Source organism: Triturus cristatus, chromosome 7 (assembly GCF_964204655.1).
Source record: "Triturus cristatus chromosome 7, aTriCri1.1, whole genome shotgun sequence".
In the NCBI taxonomy this organism is placed as follows: domain Eukaryota; kingdom Metazoa; phylum Chordata; class Amphibia; order Caudata; family Salamandridae; genus Triturus; species Triturus cristatus.
This window is the reverse complement of record NC_140590.1, coordinates 1,535,158,005-1,535,174,255: the sequence shown is the minus strand read 5'-3', so window position 1 is coordinate 1,535,174,255 and position 16,251 is coordinate 1,535,158,005. Positions and strand designations below refer to the sequence as shown.

The following is a 16,251-nucleotide window of genomic DNA, read 5'->3' as shown; positions in this document are numbered from 1 at the left end:
CTCAAGGGTATTGCACAATGTAACTCTGCGGGCATTCCACCTTTTACCATTGGACAACCACACATTATTACCTGATACTTTTGTCACACATTTTGGCACCGACCATCTTGACACATCCTTCTTCTGGGTACACATATTACTGGTTCTTACCCAATCTCCCACACCAAACACTCTCCCTTCCCTTTTTAAATTATCATTGTGCCTTTTTACATACTTGGTCTGGTGTTTCTGAACCCTATCCATCAAATTCTCTCTGTCCAAATGACGAGTGAATCCCTTGAGCATCCACGCTAGGGAAACTCTAGTCCCAGGCTCTCTTCCCTTTAAGAGCATGAAGGGAGTTTCCTTAGTGACAGAGTGGTGTGTAGTATGGTAACCCCATAACATTTCCTTTACTACCTCTTTGCAATCACCACCACTACTCTCACAGAATTGCACACATTCCCCTAATACCCGGTTAAATCTCTTAACGAGACCATTCTCTCTGGGGTTGTAAACAGCTGTGGTGTGGTGTGAAATGCCCATTTTGGATAAATATGCTTCAAATCCCTCTGCCAGGAACTGAGGACTATTATCCGTGACTAATGTTTGGGGGCAACCTTCTCTGCGGAAGATTTGGTCGCAGAATTCAATGACATTGGAAGTTTTTATTTCAGCAGAGAACGCTACTTCCGGCAATTTAGAATGATAGTCAATCATTACAAGCGCATATTTGTCCATAACCCCTTTAGAAGAAAAATGCCCACAAATATCCATGGCTACCCTTTCCCATGGCTTACTGGGAAACTTGGTTGGCGCAATGAGAGATTCTTCAACCCGATGGGACTTGTCCCTGCTCATACAATCTATGCACCCTCGTGCACACTTTTCCACTTCCTTGTCTATTCCTGGACACCAAAAGGTCCCTCTAGCCCTTCTCTTCATTCCCGACATTCCGCAATGTCCCTCTTGTAATAAGTTGTGTAACCTGGAATGCAAGCCTGCAGGCACAACTAATCTGCCGTCTCTGCGTACCACACCATCCTCAACAGACAGTTCTGACCACACCATCCAGAATCCGCCAAATTTTCTTTTCAAGTTCACATTAGATTGGGCTGGGTTGGCTTATTACTCCAATATGTCTTTCATAATGGCATCCTCACTTACTGCTGACCTCCATTCATCCAGCGTGATGGCACCATTGCAAGACTCAGATACGCTGGCTACCACACACTCATCACTGGTTTCATCGTCATCCTCTACATATTGTAATGGCAACTGCGACAAACAGTCGGCATTGATAGTGCGAATACCAGGGGGAAGTCATACTCTAGTAATCTGTATAACCACTTGGCAATCCTGGGTGTTGCCTTTCCAGCCACTTTGGTGGTAAACAGGTCTATGAGAGGTCTATGGTCGGATCCGATCTCAAAATAGGTCCCCCAGACATATGTTTTGAAATGGTTGACACCCTACTAACATGCTAAGGCCTCCTTCACAATTACAGAATAGGTAGGTTCAGCTCCCTTTAATCTGCGAGATGCAAATGCTACCACACGTTCTTGACCAAGATGTTTCTGCATTAAAACAGCTCCTAACCCATACGCACTTGCATCCACTGCGATTATACTTTGGTCAAGAGGATTGAATGGTTTTAGTGCTACTGCCTTCACAATCTGCATTTTGATGGCATCAAATGCCTCCTGGTATTCATCCGTCCACACAAATGTAACACTTTTCTTCATTAATACTCTCAAGACATGCACCTTGTCAGCAAAGTGTTGGACAAATTTGGAATAAAATTCTGCCAGCCTAAGGAATTATCATAATTGTTCTTTGTCTCGTGGAGATGGCGCGTCAGAAATGGCGTCCAATAGTTTCTTTTTTGGTTTAACACCTACCCTTGACAAAGTGTGCCCTAGATAATCTATTTGTTCCACACTAAATTTGCATTTATTGACACCCACAGTTAGGCCAATGTCTTGTAATTTTTGTAATGTTTTGTCCAAAATATGATCGTGTTCTTCCTGATTTGAGCCCCACACCAAAACATTGTCTTGAAACACTAAAACTTTAGGCGTATTCCCCAATATCTTGCACATCACCTTCTGGAAAACAGCAGAGGCGGATGCTAATCCGAAAGGTATACGCACAAATCAGAAAGCGCCCTCCGGTGTTATAAATGAAGTGAGGTGCTTTGATGCTGGGTGTAACCGGACTTGATGGTATGCACTTGATAGATCAATCAAGGAGAAATATGCTGCATTGGTGACGGACGATACCATCTCATTGATATGCAGCATGGGATAATGGTTGACTAAGATGTTACGATTGAGATCTCTTAAGTCAATACACATGAGCAAATTTCCATCAGATTTGCGTGCCAAAACAATGGGACTAAGCCATTCTGATGACTCTATCGGTTCCATGACTTGTGCCTCACATAACCTTTGTAGCTCCTTCTTCAATGGCTCCCTGAGTGCAAATGGGACATTCCTTGCCTTGTGTACACAAGGGACATAGTTGGACATCAACTCATTACAATGTTCGAATTTGGTCAAGCAACCAAGCTCACTTCTAAACAACTTGGGGTATTTCGCACTCCATTTAGATTTTACATCATCTTCAGTTACAAGTACCTGTTGGGGTGATTGAGGTCTAACACAACCCCTAACATCTTTTGCTCACACCACCCCAACAAGGCTCTTCCCTTTTCCACCACATACACTTTTCTACTTATTTCCTTGTTTTCATGTGAGAGTTTGCAGTTAAAGAAACCTATCAAGGGAAGCTTAACACCGCAATGGCCCACAGGTTCAATATCAGGTGAATTCAACTTACATTTACCAACCTTCTCCCACATGTCTTTACTTATGATGGTGTATGGAGAACACGAATCTGCCCAGATTGAAATCATAGTATCATTGATTCCTAACATGCATCTTGGTGAATTGTACCCTTCTTGAGTCTCATCAATAGTATCCTCAAACACTACTAACACTTCAACATCAGATGAATCTTCTTCGCTGTACTCCCTTATTGTATGTACTGAACGTTTCCAATTATTAGAGGATTCAGCTTTACACATACGTGCAAAGTGACCAACTTTTTTGCATTTGTGAAATTTTTCTTTGATTGCTATGCACTTTTCAGAATCAGCGGTATGTCTCGTGCTGCCACACCTTTAACATATACGATTGTGTTTAGGCTGACATTTTTAACAATTTTGTCACTTTTCTTACTGATATTTTTATCAACTGCACAAACTTTAGTAGACTCGCTCTTATCCTTAACTTGGTTCAAATTCAGTTCTTTGACATATCTAGAGGTATTCTCTATGCGTCTAGCCACTTCTATTGTTTTTTGTAGAGACGGATCTTTTAGGTCTAGTAATCTCTCTTGAATTTTGATGTTATTTGTTCTGTTAATAAATTGGTCCCTTATTATTTCTTCCCATAAATCCTTAAATCTACAAGTTCACACAAATGTTCAAAGTACAGAAATGTACTGTTCTACTGATTCACCTGGTTGTTGAGCTCTAGAAAATAATTTGTGCCTCTCAACTACTATACTGACTTATTTACCAAAAATTTCCTCTAATGCTTTTACTAATTCTAAATATTTATCAAAATTGTCTTCTCTGGTTTCCTCACCTTCTCCACCTTCTTCACCCTCACGGTTAGTGGAGTTTACTCTAGCGTGTATGGGTAATGTCTTCAGCACCTTCCTACCCTCAATTCCTAGATTATGTTTCAATAGAGCCACCTTTCGGGAAGCTACAAACTCCTCCCCACCGATTGCTTCTAAATACGTATCAGAAGACTCCAACCTATCCAAGGCATTGTAGGTTCCCCTGAGTTCTGTAAAAAATGTTGCGGGGCAAGAATAGACGACAAATGCCTTTCTATAACTCTATCGCCTTCCTCGTGTACACTACACTTCTAGGTATCACTCCAACACTGTAGTTATTTTGCCTCAACAATTGTTGCTTAAGCACAGTTATGTTATGGTTCAACAATTGTTGCTTAAACACAGTTATGTCATGCCCCACGATATTGCTTAAACACAGTTATGTTATGTCCCACGATATTGCTTAACACTATTCTTGCATATAGAGATCACAAAAAAACAAGTTAAAACAAGCGATATAGTCACCGCAGTCCCGACAAGTTAAAACAAGCAATGTAGTCACTGCAGTTCCGAGATGTTGTTATTGTATTGCCCCATTTAAATCTCCAGCTTGCCTTTGCTGCTGACTGTGAGCTCCGTGCGGAATTAGTGTTCCAATCCCAATGCGCCTTTGGTGAAACGGTATCCAGCGATGCAGACGCTCTTGCTGATGCGCCTCGGCTCTTCCATGTTGCTAAGCTCCTATGCAAGAACGCGGTGAGGCTGCGTTTGTCTCTGCGTTCCGCAACTGTCCTCGTGGTCCAGCACTCCCACACTCATCTGACATCGGCCGTCCTTTGTTACGCCTCCTTCGTCACGTCTTCAGCCGCCCACACTCGCCTGACGTAGATGTCGTCATTTGTTGCACCTGCAGTAGCTCCAGAGACTCCGAGACAACGGATACCACGCGCTGCCCAATGGTCTGCCGGTGAATGTTTAAACAAAAACTCACGACCGGCACGTCCAACACCATACAACCGCTTGCCACTGCCGGGGGTTGTCACAAACTTGCTGAAATTACTGCCGCTGGTGCAGTCACAGCACTTCACACACATCACTCAATGTCGCTGGCACAATTCAAGCATAACAGTTGTGCCACTGTCACTCCCACGTACCGTAAATTCACGATGTAAACACACCACCACCTGTGTCCAAGTTCAGCACGTTGCTTAGCGAAGTGCTCCACCAAGACTTGATTTTGACGATTTTAGTCTCATCCAGAGGCCGCTCGATTCTTGATAGATCTAATGGTTATCCCTCACCCGTTTAGTCTGCATTCTGCCATCCCATCGTCGTTGCCACTTTAAGAAGTGCAGACGCGGTATTTGTGAGGAAAATAGGTTTATTAAGTAATATGGGAGCAACTCTTGGACACCTCTTCATCAGCAGCAACAGCCCCACCAAGTGAAGTCCAGTCTTCCAGAACACTGGAAGACTAGCAACCATCACTAGGCTATCAGGCACAGCTGCTAAGATACAACACATACCTAATACTAACCAGTGGTGTGAACATGTTATGGTAACATAGCTGAAACCTTTTCAAAGCATAGGACCATTGGTGAAAATCAAATGGGCATTTCGTACTTGTAAACCTAAGGGAATAGTGCTGTATTTTAAATAGTCAGTCATCATCAAATTGCGTGAAGTGTGGTGCATATATGTTTCTTGCGGCATTTCCCCAATTCATCTAATAATGTCTGAGCTCCAACGGTAAATTCATGTTGGGCTCTAATAATGATGGGCCACTTATTATTTTAGCAATATATTACTCCGAGTAGGTAGGAATATCCCTATCACTCATACTCAGTATAGGGTGAAAGAGACGTATGACACATCCCATAATTCTGATCCTTCTGTAAACAATTTGCACAGGGACTGGACTTAATGGTCTACTCAAAACTAGGATATAATTAATGAAATGGGTTTATAGATTGCATTAGCTGTTCTCTCAGTTTTGAAATTAGTGATATCAAGACTGTTTTAAGACTGTTCTAAAGCCCATTGATAATCTCAATATAAACTTAATACAGATAACAGGGCTGGATGATATTTTGAATAAGATTCCGTGAAGTCCAGAAGTCTTATCTAGCTTTAAGGTTCACTCCACTTATGATGGACTGCAGAGGATGTCTAATTGTCCAAAGTCCATGCCTGAGATTCGTTCTGCAGCCAAGAGTGGAGAGGATGTGGCCTAACGACTAGGGCGGTCGATCTCAAATATGGGGAACCGGGTTCAAGTCTTGGCAATGACGCTCAACATCCTGTGATTCTGGGCAAATCACGTAATCTCCCTGTGCCTAACACAACAATGAATGTGTCTTTATGTAACACAACTGGTGCTCATGTAAAGCGCTCTGATACCTCCGGGTCAAGTTCAAGCTATATAAAACACTGGAGAAAAAAAAAAGAGTTCATCAATGACATGCATTGTTTAATAGAGTTCTGTATACCTGGTTAATAAAAGTCAGCCATTAATTTATGATAGCATCACAGCCTGCAGCCAAGGGCTACAATGGTTTTTAATGGCTCTCTTTATCAGTTATTAGCACACGCCTTACGCAATGCTTTATACGAGGGGGGAGGGACTGTAACAACTGGTATAGCGCGAGGCAGAAGGGTATAAAGCTACTGGAACATAACGCCCACATAGGGTAACATTTTCTAAGTTAAACAGGGAAAAACAGAAAGAAAATAATTGCAATGTCTGATGGCCTGTACCAACCATTTTTGCCCACTGCGACTCTTCAAACGAGCTCCTAACATTGCAATGCTCACATAATGTTTGCATTTTGTAATGCCAATATGCAAGGCTGAGCCTTACTGACACAATAAGGGTGGACTTCATCATGCTGTAGCGGCTGGCCGGTTAACTGCTTTGCCCCATTCGCCAATTAAACTTATAAATTTACTGTTTGCTTTGTGAGTTGAAAAGGTCTACTTCACTCTGTTAAAAGGTAACTTCTTAAGGTGAAGAAAGAAGCTGAGGCTTGAGGTGAGAAGTCAGAGGTTTATTCTTAGTAGTAGGTACAAACAGCTCATCCACCCAACTGTCAGCAGGCTAATGATATCTCTGCCCTTCAAGATTCTACAGCTGGCTTGGTCCTGACATTTCAGAACACCAAACATCCCAGAGTGAGATATAAAGATACGTCTTAATACAGAAGAAGAAAGCCATTACAACACACTCTATGTTGCTGCCTCTTATACAGGTTTTTTCAAACAGTTGTAAAACTGCCAACTGAATGTTTTCAAAACTTCTGCATTTGATTCGCAATGCAGCCAGTGAATTATTTAATGTCTATTGACATCTGATTTCCAATAGTTTTGTGTTTGACAACAAAAGACGCAAAAGGCAGTCCTAACTTTTCTCACATGTATCTTTAAAATGAGTAAAACCAGTTGTACATTTCTGAATTGGGAAACTGGTTTAATTATGTTGAGTGGCCTTGCTGGCTTGCTGCCTCTTCTTTTTGAAATGACAGCAGGGTAGAAGCATAATTGAGAAATTGAGATGCAATTTTCTCTTCCTTCTGAAAGGTTGGGGACAAACAAATTACAAGCGGCCTGATATTCGGCCTGCAATTCCCGCACCACTGAATCACTGATTCTGAGGGTATTGGTAATTTCGAGAGGATGGGATGTCTAATGATTTCAAGATAATGAGGAATTCCACACTAACCCCTGCAATATTTTGGCATTTCAGTGCTGTTTCTCCTGGACAGAGTTTAGGACAACAGGCATTTGACACACTTGATTTTGCAGTAAAAAATGCCTGTGTAATATTATCTAAGTGGGAAGAGGGGATTTCAAGGTGTGGTTAACTTTGAAAGCTTATGCACTCCCTAGTACGTTTGTATCACTCACAAACTCCTCACTTACCATTTCCCACCAAATGTTCCCAAAAAGAATGTCAAGGGTTGGAGAAAATCCATTACCAGGGCCTCCACCAGAAAAAATGTTCTCCCTGTAGAAAAAAAATGGAAGTGGAAAAATGTGCTACTGCACAAAGATGCTTTTCGCAGTGGGGAATTGTACAGTGAGTTCAATGCCAATGCTCTACAGCGTATTTACTATAACAAGTGTTCATTTAATCTTCATAATCTCAAAAACATTTGTTTTTCTGCAGTTTGAAGAAGACATTGTTCTTATATGCCTGAAGCTATTGGACAAGAATCTAAACTACATTCAAGATGCCTTCACGGACCTGTCCCGCCGAAATGACCCTGTGTATGTGAGCAGGGTTATCTGCGCTATGGTGAGACATTAGTGATGTCATCACTGACTTTGTCATGAGTGATGTAATATGTGAGGTCATAAGTAGTACACTTCTAGGGCATAAGTTATAGTTAGCTCATGTAACTATAACTGCTGAATTTCAATGGTTTTGTACGAGGGAAATCTGAGCCTAACTATAATCTTAGTCTTTTTCAGTGAATATATATACATATATATAAACTCCTCACTGTACCAAAAGATGCCTCCAACACACCTTGTGTCTCGAGGTATTTTTGTTGACCCCAAAATGACAACACAATGAGTAATAAATGAGCAATAGGAGCCGCTGATTTCTTATTCACTGCTCCTTGATGGAGCGCCCCGGAATGCCCTGCAAGGGCTTTTTTTGTTTATATGTTTGTGACCTTGGTGGTGTCCCCTAGAATGGGGAGGGACCCACCAAGCCTTTTTTTAATGTTCCTGGGGGCTGCAGGGAGTCCAGCATGCAATATGCAGTCATAAAAACAACCACAAGAGGTCCCTGCACTCTAGCTGAAGAGCATACAGCTCCAGCTCAGAGTGCATTTCAAAAATATGGTAAGCTCTTTTGGGGTTATGGATTTAATGACTCAGGAGACTTACTGTTTTTGTTTAATGCTGCTCAGGTGCTTCTGCACTCCCTGTAGCTCCCAAAACATTGTGGTGGTCCCCCTGCCTCCCTTAAGGGCACCACTAGCAAGCACAACATATGTACTTCCATAAAGTCTTAGGGCATTATGGGGCACTCCTTGCTAGGAGCAGTGAATAATAAATGAGTGGCTCTTGCCGCTCATTTATTATTCTCTCTTTTTTTTAATTGTTGTGGGTGTCCCAGTCCAATCTGGGACACCCACAGATTTAATTTTTGGTGGGAAGCCATGGAGGGAGCCCCAGTGATCCAGTGGCACTGCCTGCTCTCTGCAAGCGACCCTATTCATGGTACCAATGGGTTGAGAATGTGAAACAAAATAGTTTTGGGAGCAGGCACTGCCCCACTGATCACTGCCTACTTTTAATAAATAAAAAGTGCATTTATCACTTTCTTTTTTGAAATACATCCCATTTTCTTTTAATGGAAATGGGTTGCAGTTAAAAAAAAAAGATTATTTAAAAGCAATCACATACATGGTGGTCTGCTGACCTCAGCAGGCCACCATCTCTGTGATGGCTATCATTCCTAGTAAGTTGCAAACTGTGACCTATCTCATTAATATTCGAGAGGTAGGGCAAGTTGTGACCCACTGAGAATCACTAATTAAAAAAAATACATACATTTGGAATCACTCTTTGTTTTGTTATTCAGCCTGGCACTTTTTCATGCCCAGCATTAGTGCCTTCAATAATGTGTAAAAGTAACATAGTATTTATTTTGTAGATCAACAGCAACGACGATGATGGGGTGCTGGAAGGGAAATGGAACGGAGATTTTTCCAGTGGAGTTTGTCCATCGACATGGAATGGAAGCGTTGCCATCCTGCAAAAATGGCTAGAAAGCGGCCACCAGCCCGTGAAATACGGGCAGTGCTGGGTTTTTGCAGCCGTCATGTGCACAGGTAACAGTGCAGAAACCCAGCAATTGTTTCTTCACTTAAAGACCTAATTAAGAAAGCTCAGGTTTAAATAATTAGAAATCTCTGCTCTTAGAGGAGATTTCTAGATTTTTGCAATTCGCAAAGAATCTTAGGAGGAGAATTGAAAATCTGTGATGTTTTTAGATTTTCAGAAGTACTATGTTACCAAAAGAGGAGAATGCAGATACATGTAGGGCTGCATATTTGACAAGACCAAAGCCATTCAAGTCTCTTTGTTAACCAGACTATGAGCAACTTACAACAGTTCATATTCCACATTCCAAAGTAACCCCACTGAATAGCAACCATAATAAAATGCAACCAAGCCTATGTACATACTCCAAAAAGAAACTGGAACATAAAGACAACTATATTGAACAAAATGAAAACTCACTCCATTTCCTAAGCCCCCTGCCATCAATAAGTTTTTCTCATCCATTCCTTTTTTTTAATTCTGTCTGTACTCGTCTAACCTTGGTGACCAACCTACACTCAGCATATCACCTTCTTCCAAAACCATCACATTCTTCTTCACCTCCACCGCTCTTCTAGGTTCAAGAACCCACCCACCCTTTCAGCACATGCTGGAAATCTTCACTATCTCCAGATCCTCCACCTTAAATATGGGGTTGTTATATTTTCTTTTTCAGCTTGGAAAGGCACTGTTTCTTGCCTTTCACATTTCCAAAGCGCAGATTGTTCCTGACTAATCAAAATACCCTATTACTGGTCAAAATCCTAAACATATGGTGAAGGATAATCCACTATACTTGTACATTCTCTACATTCATAAGTGCTGAAATTCCACAAATCCCAATTCTTTGAATTAAGATATAGCATTTACTCTCTGAAATTGGTTTTATTGTTATCTCAATTTCCATAATAAATTCGGAAAATGGGATCCTACAATTATACATGCCTAATTTTTGTTTTCAGGATGTACCTTGATGTAGCAATAACTGAAACATCTTGACTGTAGTGGCTGTGACCTGTTGCCAGAGCCATAAAGCTTCCTTTCTCTGAGGCATCCAGCTATAAAGGAATTGTTGTTATGTGGTTAGCCAGTACTGCATTTCATATATCATAAGGAAAACAGGGAGTAGAGGTACTCTCCTGAAACTTGAGAATGTGCATTCGAGGCTTTGATAGATAGTCTGCCTGGTGGTTTGCTTTCTGATCCTCCCCTCTAGGTCATCTATAAGGGCTCAGCTGGGCTTCCCCATGTCATCTCACAGCCTGCTGTCTCAAAACATTGGCTTCCAAATTGGAGGAGTTTTGGACCCATTGGAGCAAGTTGAAAGAGCAGGAAAAAGAGGGTCACCAAGTGAATATCTTAAGTGTATGTTCTCGTAAACTGATTGTCTTATGTTTATTTACATTTAGTACTCAAAGTACCAACCATACTTTTACAGTCAAATGCAAAAAGTGCTTTTTATTTGGGCCAGACTTTCATTATAGCTTTCAATGATCCCTTATTAAAGGGTACAATTGTTTGTGCAAGACACAACAATTTTGCGTTGAGAGTAGTATGGCTCCCTTATTCTTTCATCCCAAAATGATATTGGTGTTAACCCGAAGAAAAATTTAAATGAGGCAAATTTGTGCCAAAATCCTGAACTTCGGGAAAATGGGGAAAATTGCCAGGAATCTCACCAGAACTACAATTTCCAATGCTCTGAGACAATTCATATCTGGTCATACCCTTACCACTTAGGACAGTATATCAAACTCACAAAAGGTGATGGGAGGAAAGCTTACAATAAGTCAAACCACTAGCAATCACTCAGACATGGAAATGTCTGATGCACACTTTGCCTCTGGAATCAAGCTGCACCTGACTGAGGAGCCCCAATCAGGCAGAACTGGCCTGGGGTTGCTTGTGTTCCAGGTCTGGGAGGACCTGACCTGAGCAGTTCGGGCTGGGCTGTTCCTGTTGGAGCAGGGTCAAGACTGATTTGCATAGGGCTGGGTGCAAACTGAGGTGGTATGGTTGACACCAGAAGGATGGGTTGGAATGCTACCCCGAGCGATTGTTAGTGGTTAGACTTATTGCAAGAATTAATCCCATCAATATTTGTGTGTTTGATCAAAAAGGACTGATGTCAGATAAAAACGTATGGCCGTACGCAGTGCTTGGGCTTTTTTGTCTGGGCAGCTGTAAGAAATGATCAGGAAGGACATTAGGCTTGTATAATCAAGCCCACCTTTACTCTCTTTGGTCTTCAACCCTCTGCAAAGGGCAGATGGGTCTGCTTCCAGGTAGGGCTAGTGAGGAAAATCTGCATTTCACAAAGAGGTAGATTATTTCCAGATATTTTGTTACTCATCCTTATGGATTTTCCATGTTGAATTTGACAAGCTATTTAAAGAACTCCATCCCTACTACGTCTCAGCTCTACACATGCCATATGTAGTGAGACCATTTATCTAAATGGCGTCAATGAGTACCTGCTACATCAGGGGTCTCATACCTGTTATATAATGAGGGCTACTTCTGCTCTAGGAAAATTATCTCTAGGTACTAAAACGTTTTGTCACTGCACACTATTTACATCCTTTGTTAACAATGCACTGGTAACCACCCATATATTTCAGGCCAGGTTACCAGCCGAAATATCAGGAAAAGCATTACTAATATACAACGCCTCCACATGACTAATGAAATGATACCCGAAGCAGCAAGCACCCCCTCACACAAATGACATAACCACAGCAATAAGTCGCCCCAACTCAGCTTGAATTACTATTCAAACATCAGTTTTAGATGGGCATATCAGTTTGTGAAAATAGTTTTTTTTTATCCAAGCAAATACCTTTTCCATTTTGGGCAAAAACTCAATTTTCCCAATTTTTCATTAAAGAAACGTAATTTTTGCCTTCAAAATACAAAGTTTTAATTTTTAGTAATTACACAGTCCCAAAAATTCAGTTTGTCATTTTCAACAAGTTGTCACATGTACAAAGGCTTCAAATGGACAGAAAGCATCAGTCATGGCCGTTATTATGCCGGAGGTGGCCACAGTTATGCCAGGGGTGCAAGAATGAGGTCAGTTATGGTTGCAATATGTCAATGATTTCTGTCAGTATGCACAACTAGACCAGGAATGCCTAAAATATATCAAGAACGATAATTATTTTGCGAGGGCCACACTTATGCCAACATTGGACACAATTGTGGCAGACATGAACTGGAGTGATGGGGAAAAACATGTATTTTTAGTGGTCCTTAACACCAAGCTTAGCTTATCGGTAGTAACACTGTTTATCAGTGATACACAATGCCAAATCCACGCACACAGACTCATAAATTCGCTCACATAAATGCCTGTACACGCAGCGTGCTAGACAGCCTCAGAAGTGGATCTCAACTCAGGATCCAGCCCCTGCTATCCTCAGCATCTGGTCCCCAACTGGTCCCCAACTAAGGACACTTTCTCTCTCACACCTTCTGGACCGCATTAAGGTAACTCTGCTCTAGCTCCATCTCTGGCTACTGCTGACACTCTTCTTTCCTGGGCCATTCTACACACAGTGTGACTGGTAGAGTGGAGCCTACAACATTTCCAAATCCCTTGTGACTTTACTGGATTTACAGTGGATACATATGGTCTTGTCTCTTGCCCCCTTTCCAACACAGTGTGTGTATGTGTCTTAGCATGGGGCCCTGTCATTGGCTGGCTACCTGCCACTCTCCAGGCCTTGAGATCAGCAGTGCTATATTCTCTAATGTACACACAATCCCTGAATGGTGCAGTAGGCTGAGCTTCCCTTTTGAGAGCTACTTGAAGGGTGTTGGTGAGCTACCAGAAGCTCCTGAGGTACTATTTGGAGACCCAGTCAGTCAAAAGTCTTTATTCGGTTTAAGTGCAAACCATAAAAGCATACTACAATATGATGGATAAAAGACGAAATTCATTTCAAATGATCTATAGCACCTATACACATATAAAAACAGCTAAATATGCAATTTAAAAAGGAAAAACAATCCCAATTAAAAAGCATTTAAAAGAGGACACAATTCATTTCCTCAAAAATCTAATGACAACAGATAAAAAATTTGCAATGTTAAAAGTTTCCCAAACATCGGTTAACATTTGAAGATGGAGAAGAGCAGGTCTCACCTGCACAAAACCTTTGTTTTTTAAAATAGGGAGTAAGAAGCGTTTCCTAATGTCAATAAAGTGCTCACAAAAGAAGAGAAAGTGTGTGATATCCTGTTGCGAAAAATTATCACAGGAACAAGGGCCGAGATCCTCTACCCTTTTCCAACCTTTCTTATCTCCAAACAATAGGTGTAATTGATTTAGCCTAAATCTAGTCAATAAAAAACGGTGATTTGCATTTGTGACATATCCTAGGTATGGTTCCATAGATGGTGTTGTTTTACATAGCTGGTGGGCCCTGACAGTAACCTTTGTCAGCTCATTTCCTTCCCGATCCATAGTAGCTATGTACATAAAGGTTTCCTTACACCATTTTATGTCTCCCTTGACTAGGGCTTCTGGTGAATGGTATCAGCTAAGAAGTAGACGATGTTTTTGTCTACTCCATAGGATAGGAGCAAGGACCACAATTCTGACCTATTTACACGGTCAAAGGCCGATGACAGGTCCATAAAAGCTACCAAAAGGACTCCCTTCTTGGCCACCGTGTATTTGCCTATTAATAATTGCAAATTTATACATTGATCTATGGTGCCCATCCCTTTTCTAAATCCATACTGAGCCATGGAGAGTGTTCCTGATTCCTCTAACCAACCTGTCAGTTGGGCAAGGACCACCCTTCCCAGCACTTTCACTGAAGAATCTATTAGGGATATCGGGCGATATCAACTCGGGTCACCTCTGTCGCCTTTTTTATAAATAGGTATTATAACCGATTTCGCCCAAGTGGGAGGAAGACCCAGTTGACAGGCATTAACAAAGACATTGTATACAATTTTGGACCAAGTTTTTATGTCTGATTTAAAAAGGTCTGCCGGGACTCCATCGGGTCCCGGTGCCTTATTGCTTGTCATTTGCATGATGGCATGTGTAACCTCTAATTCTGTAAAAGACAGAGTATAATCCTCCAAGTTTAGTGTAGGGGCCACCCTTGTCCCATCTCCATCATACACCTGTTTAAAATGACTAAACCATTTTTTTTCTTGAATACCGCAGTCAAGCTCATTGTTATTTTTGCCATGAAAAAAAGGCTTATTGACCACGGACCAAAATTTGGCACTATTTTTAATTACATCTATAGATAAAAGTTCATTCCATGCTTCCTCCCTAATTTCATTTTTACGCTTACTCTGTGCCTTTTTATAAGCTTTCCTGAGTACAGCGATTTCTGTTTTGTCAGATGGCACAGCTTTCAATGCTCTCATTAACTTCCGTTGGGCTGTTGAGCAATTATGATCAAACCATTTCTCCCCGTTCATGGGTTGCCCCTTCCATACTTTTTTAAGGTCACTATTGACCTGTAAGCAGATTTTACCATAGGCTACCAGGACCTCATCGCCAGTAATCCCGTCTTTCAAACAGGTAGACATTTCCTCCCCAACAAATTTTCGTTAAAGTCCTTCGGTACCACTCGGCACCATTTCAGACGACGTGTTTGGTCAATGGGCCTTATGTCCAATATTCCAGCGTCAAGAGTGTCAGATTCTCTTTTCCTTAAGTCGTCAGACAGGGTCAACTGGACAGAATTATGGTCACCATAAATAGACCAATTGACCCTGTACTGACTCACACTATCTACTAGAATTGTACTAACAAAAACATAGTCAATGGTAGAGCCCAAGCCACTTCCTTTGTATGTTGGGATATCATCTGTATGATTAGCGGGATAAACCAAAGCATTTCCAGCGAGGAGCTCCTCTAAGTACATGCCCTGCGGGGTATGTTCAAAATGAATATTTTCCTGGTTTGATGGACCTAAACCAGGGGTACTCACAAACTTTCTCTCGGGGGCCAAATTTACAGTGTGGTTTGTGGCCGAGGGCCGCACCTGTGGGGGCGGGGTCAGTGGTGGAGGGGGCGGGGCTAGAGCAACTAAAAAAAACTGACCATGAGGTTGAACACAGACCCCTGCAGCGGACGCATTCGTCCACTGAGCCACCAGACCCAGCATACACACACACACATATGTATACAGTTCATTGGGGATTTGTCCATCAGAAGAACCGCACTTGAACACAAGCTGCTTTTCCCCACAAGCTTTTATTAGGTATGGTTCGTCGCGCTTGCCTGTAATTATTCACACCTGACTGAGCCCGACGCGTTTCGATGACTCTCTTCCTCAGAGGCTCACACAGTCAGTAGTATGCGAATGAAAGTTCCCAGAGTCCTTGTTTGGCAGTATATCGTACGCAACGTACTGTCTCATATAGAGCAGCCCATTTGGTCATACGACATACTGCCAAACAGGGACTCTCTCTCTCCCGGTCTCACTCTCTCTCTCCTGGTCTCCCTCTCGCTCTCTGTCTCCCTCTGTCTGTGTCCCTTTGTCTCCCTCCCTCTCTGTCTCCCTCCCTCCCTGTCTCACTCCCTCACTCTCTGTCTCCCCCTCTCTCTGTCTCCCCCTCTCTCTGTCTCCCCCTCTCTCTGTCTCCCCCTCCCTCTGTCTCCCTCCCTTTGTCTCCCTCTGTCTCCCTCCATCTCCCTCCATCTCCCTCTGTCTCCCTCCCTTTGTCTCCCTCTCTCTCTCCCTGTTTCCCTCTCTCTCTCCCTGTTTCCCTCTCTCTCTCCCTCTCTCTCTCCCTGTCTCCCTCTCTCTCTCCCTGTCTCCCTCTCTG

At 42.2% G+C, this 16,251-nt stretch overlaps 1 protein-coding gene across 1 annotated transcript in view; it reads left to right on the top strand.

The window, feature by feature from the left end:
• The window catches only part of TGM5 (transglutaminase 5), a 189,993-nt gene that overhangs the window by 123,645 nt on the left and 50,097 nt on the right, over window positions 1-16,251 (top strand). The window contains exons 5-6 of the mRNA XM_085619303.1: window positions 7,775-7,903; window positions 9,278-9,455. Of these exons, the coding sequence (XP_085475429.1) occupies window positions 7,775-7,903; window positions 9,278-9,455 (307 nt within the window). The remainder of the gene's footprint in view (window positions 1-7,774; window positions 7,904-9,277; window positions 9,456-16,251) is intronic.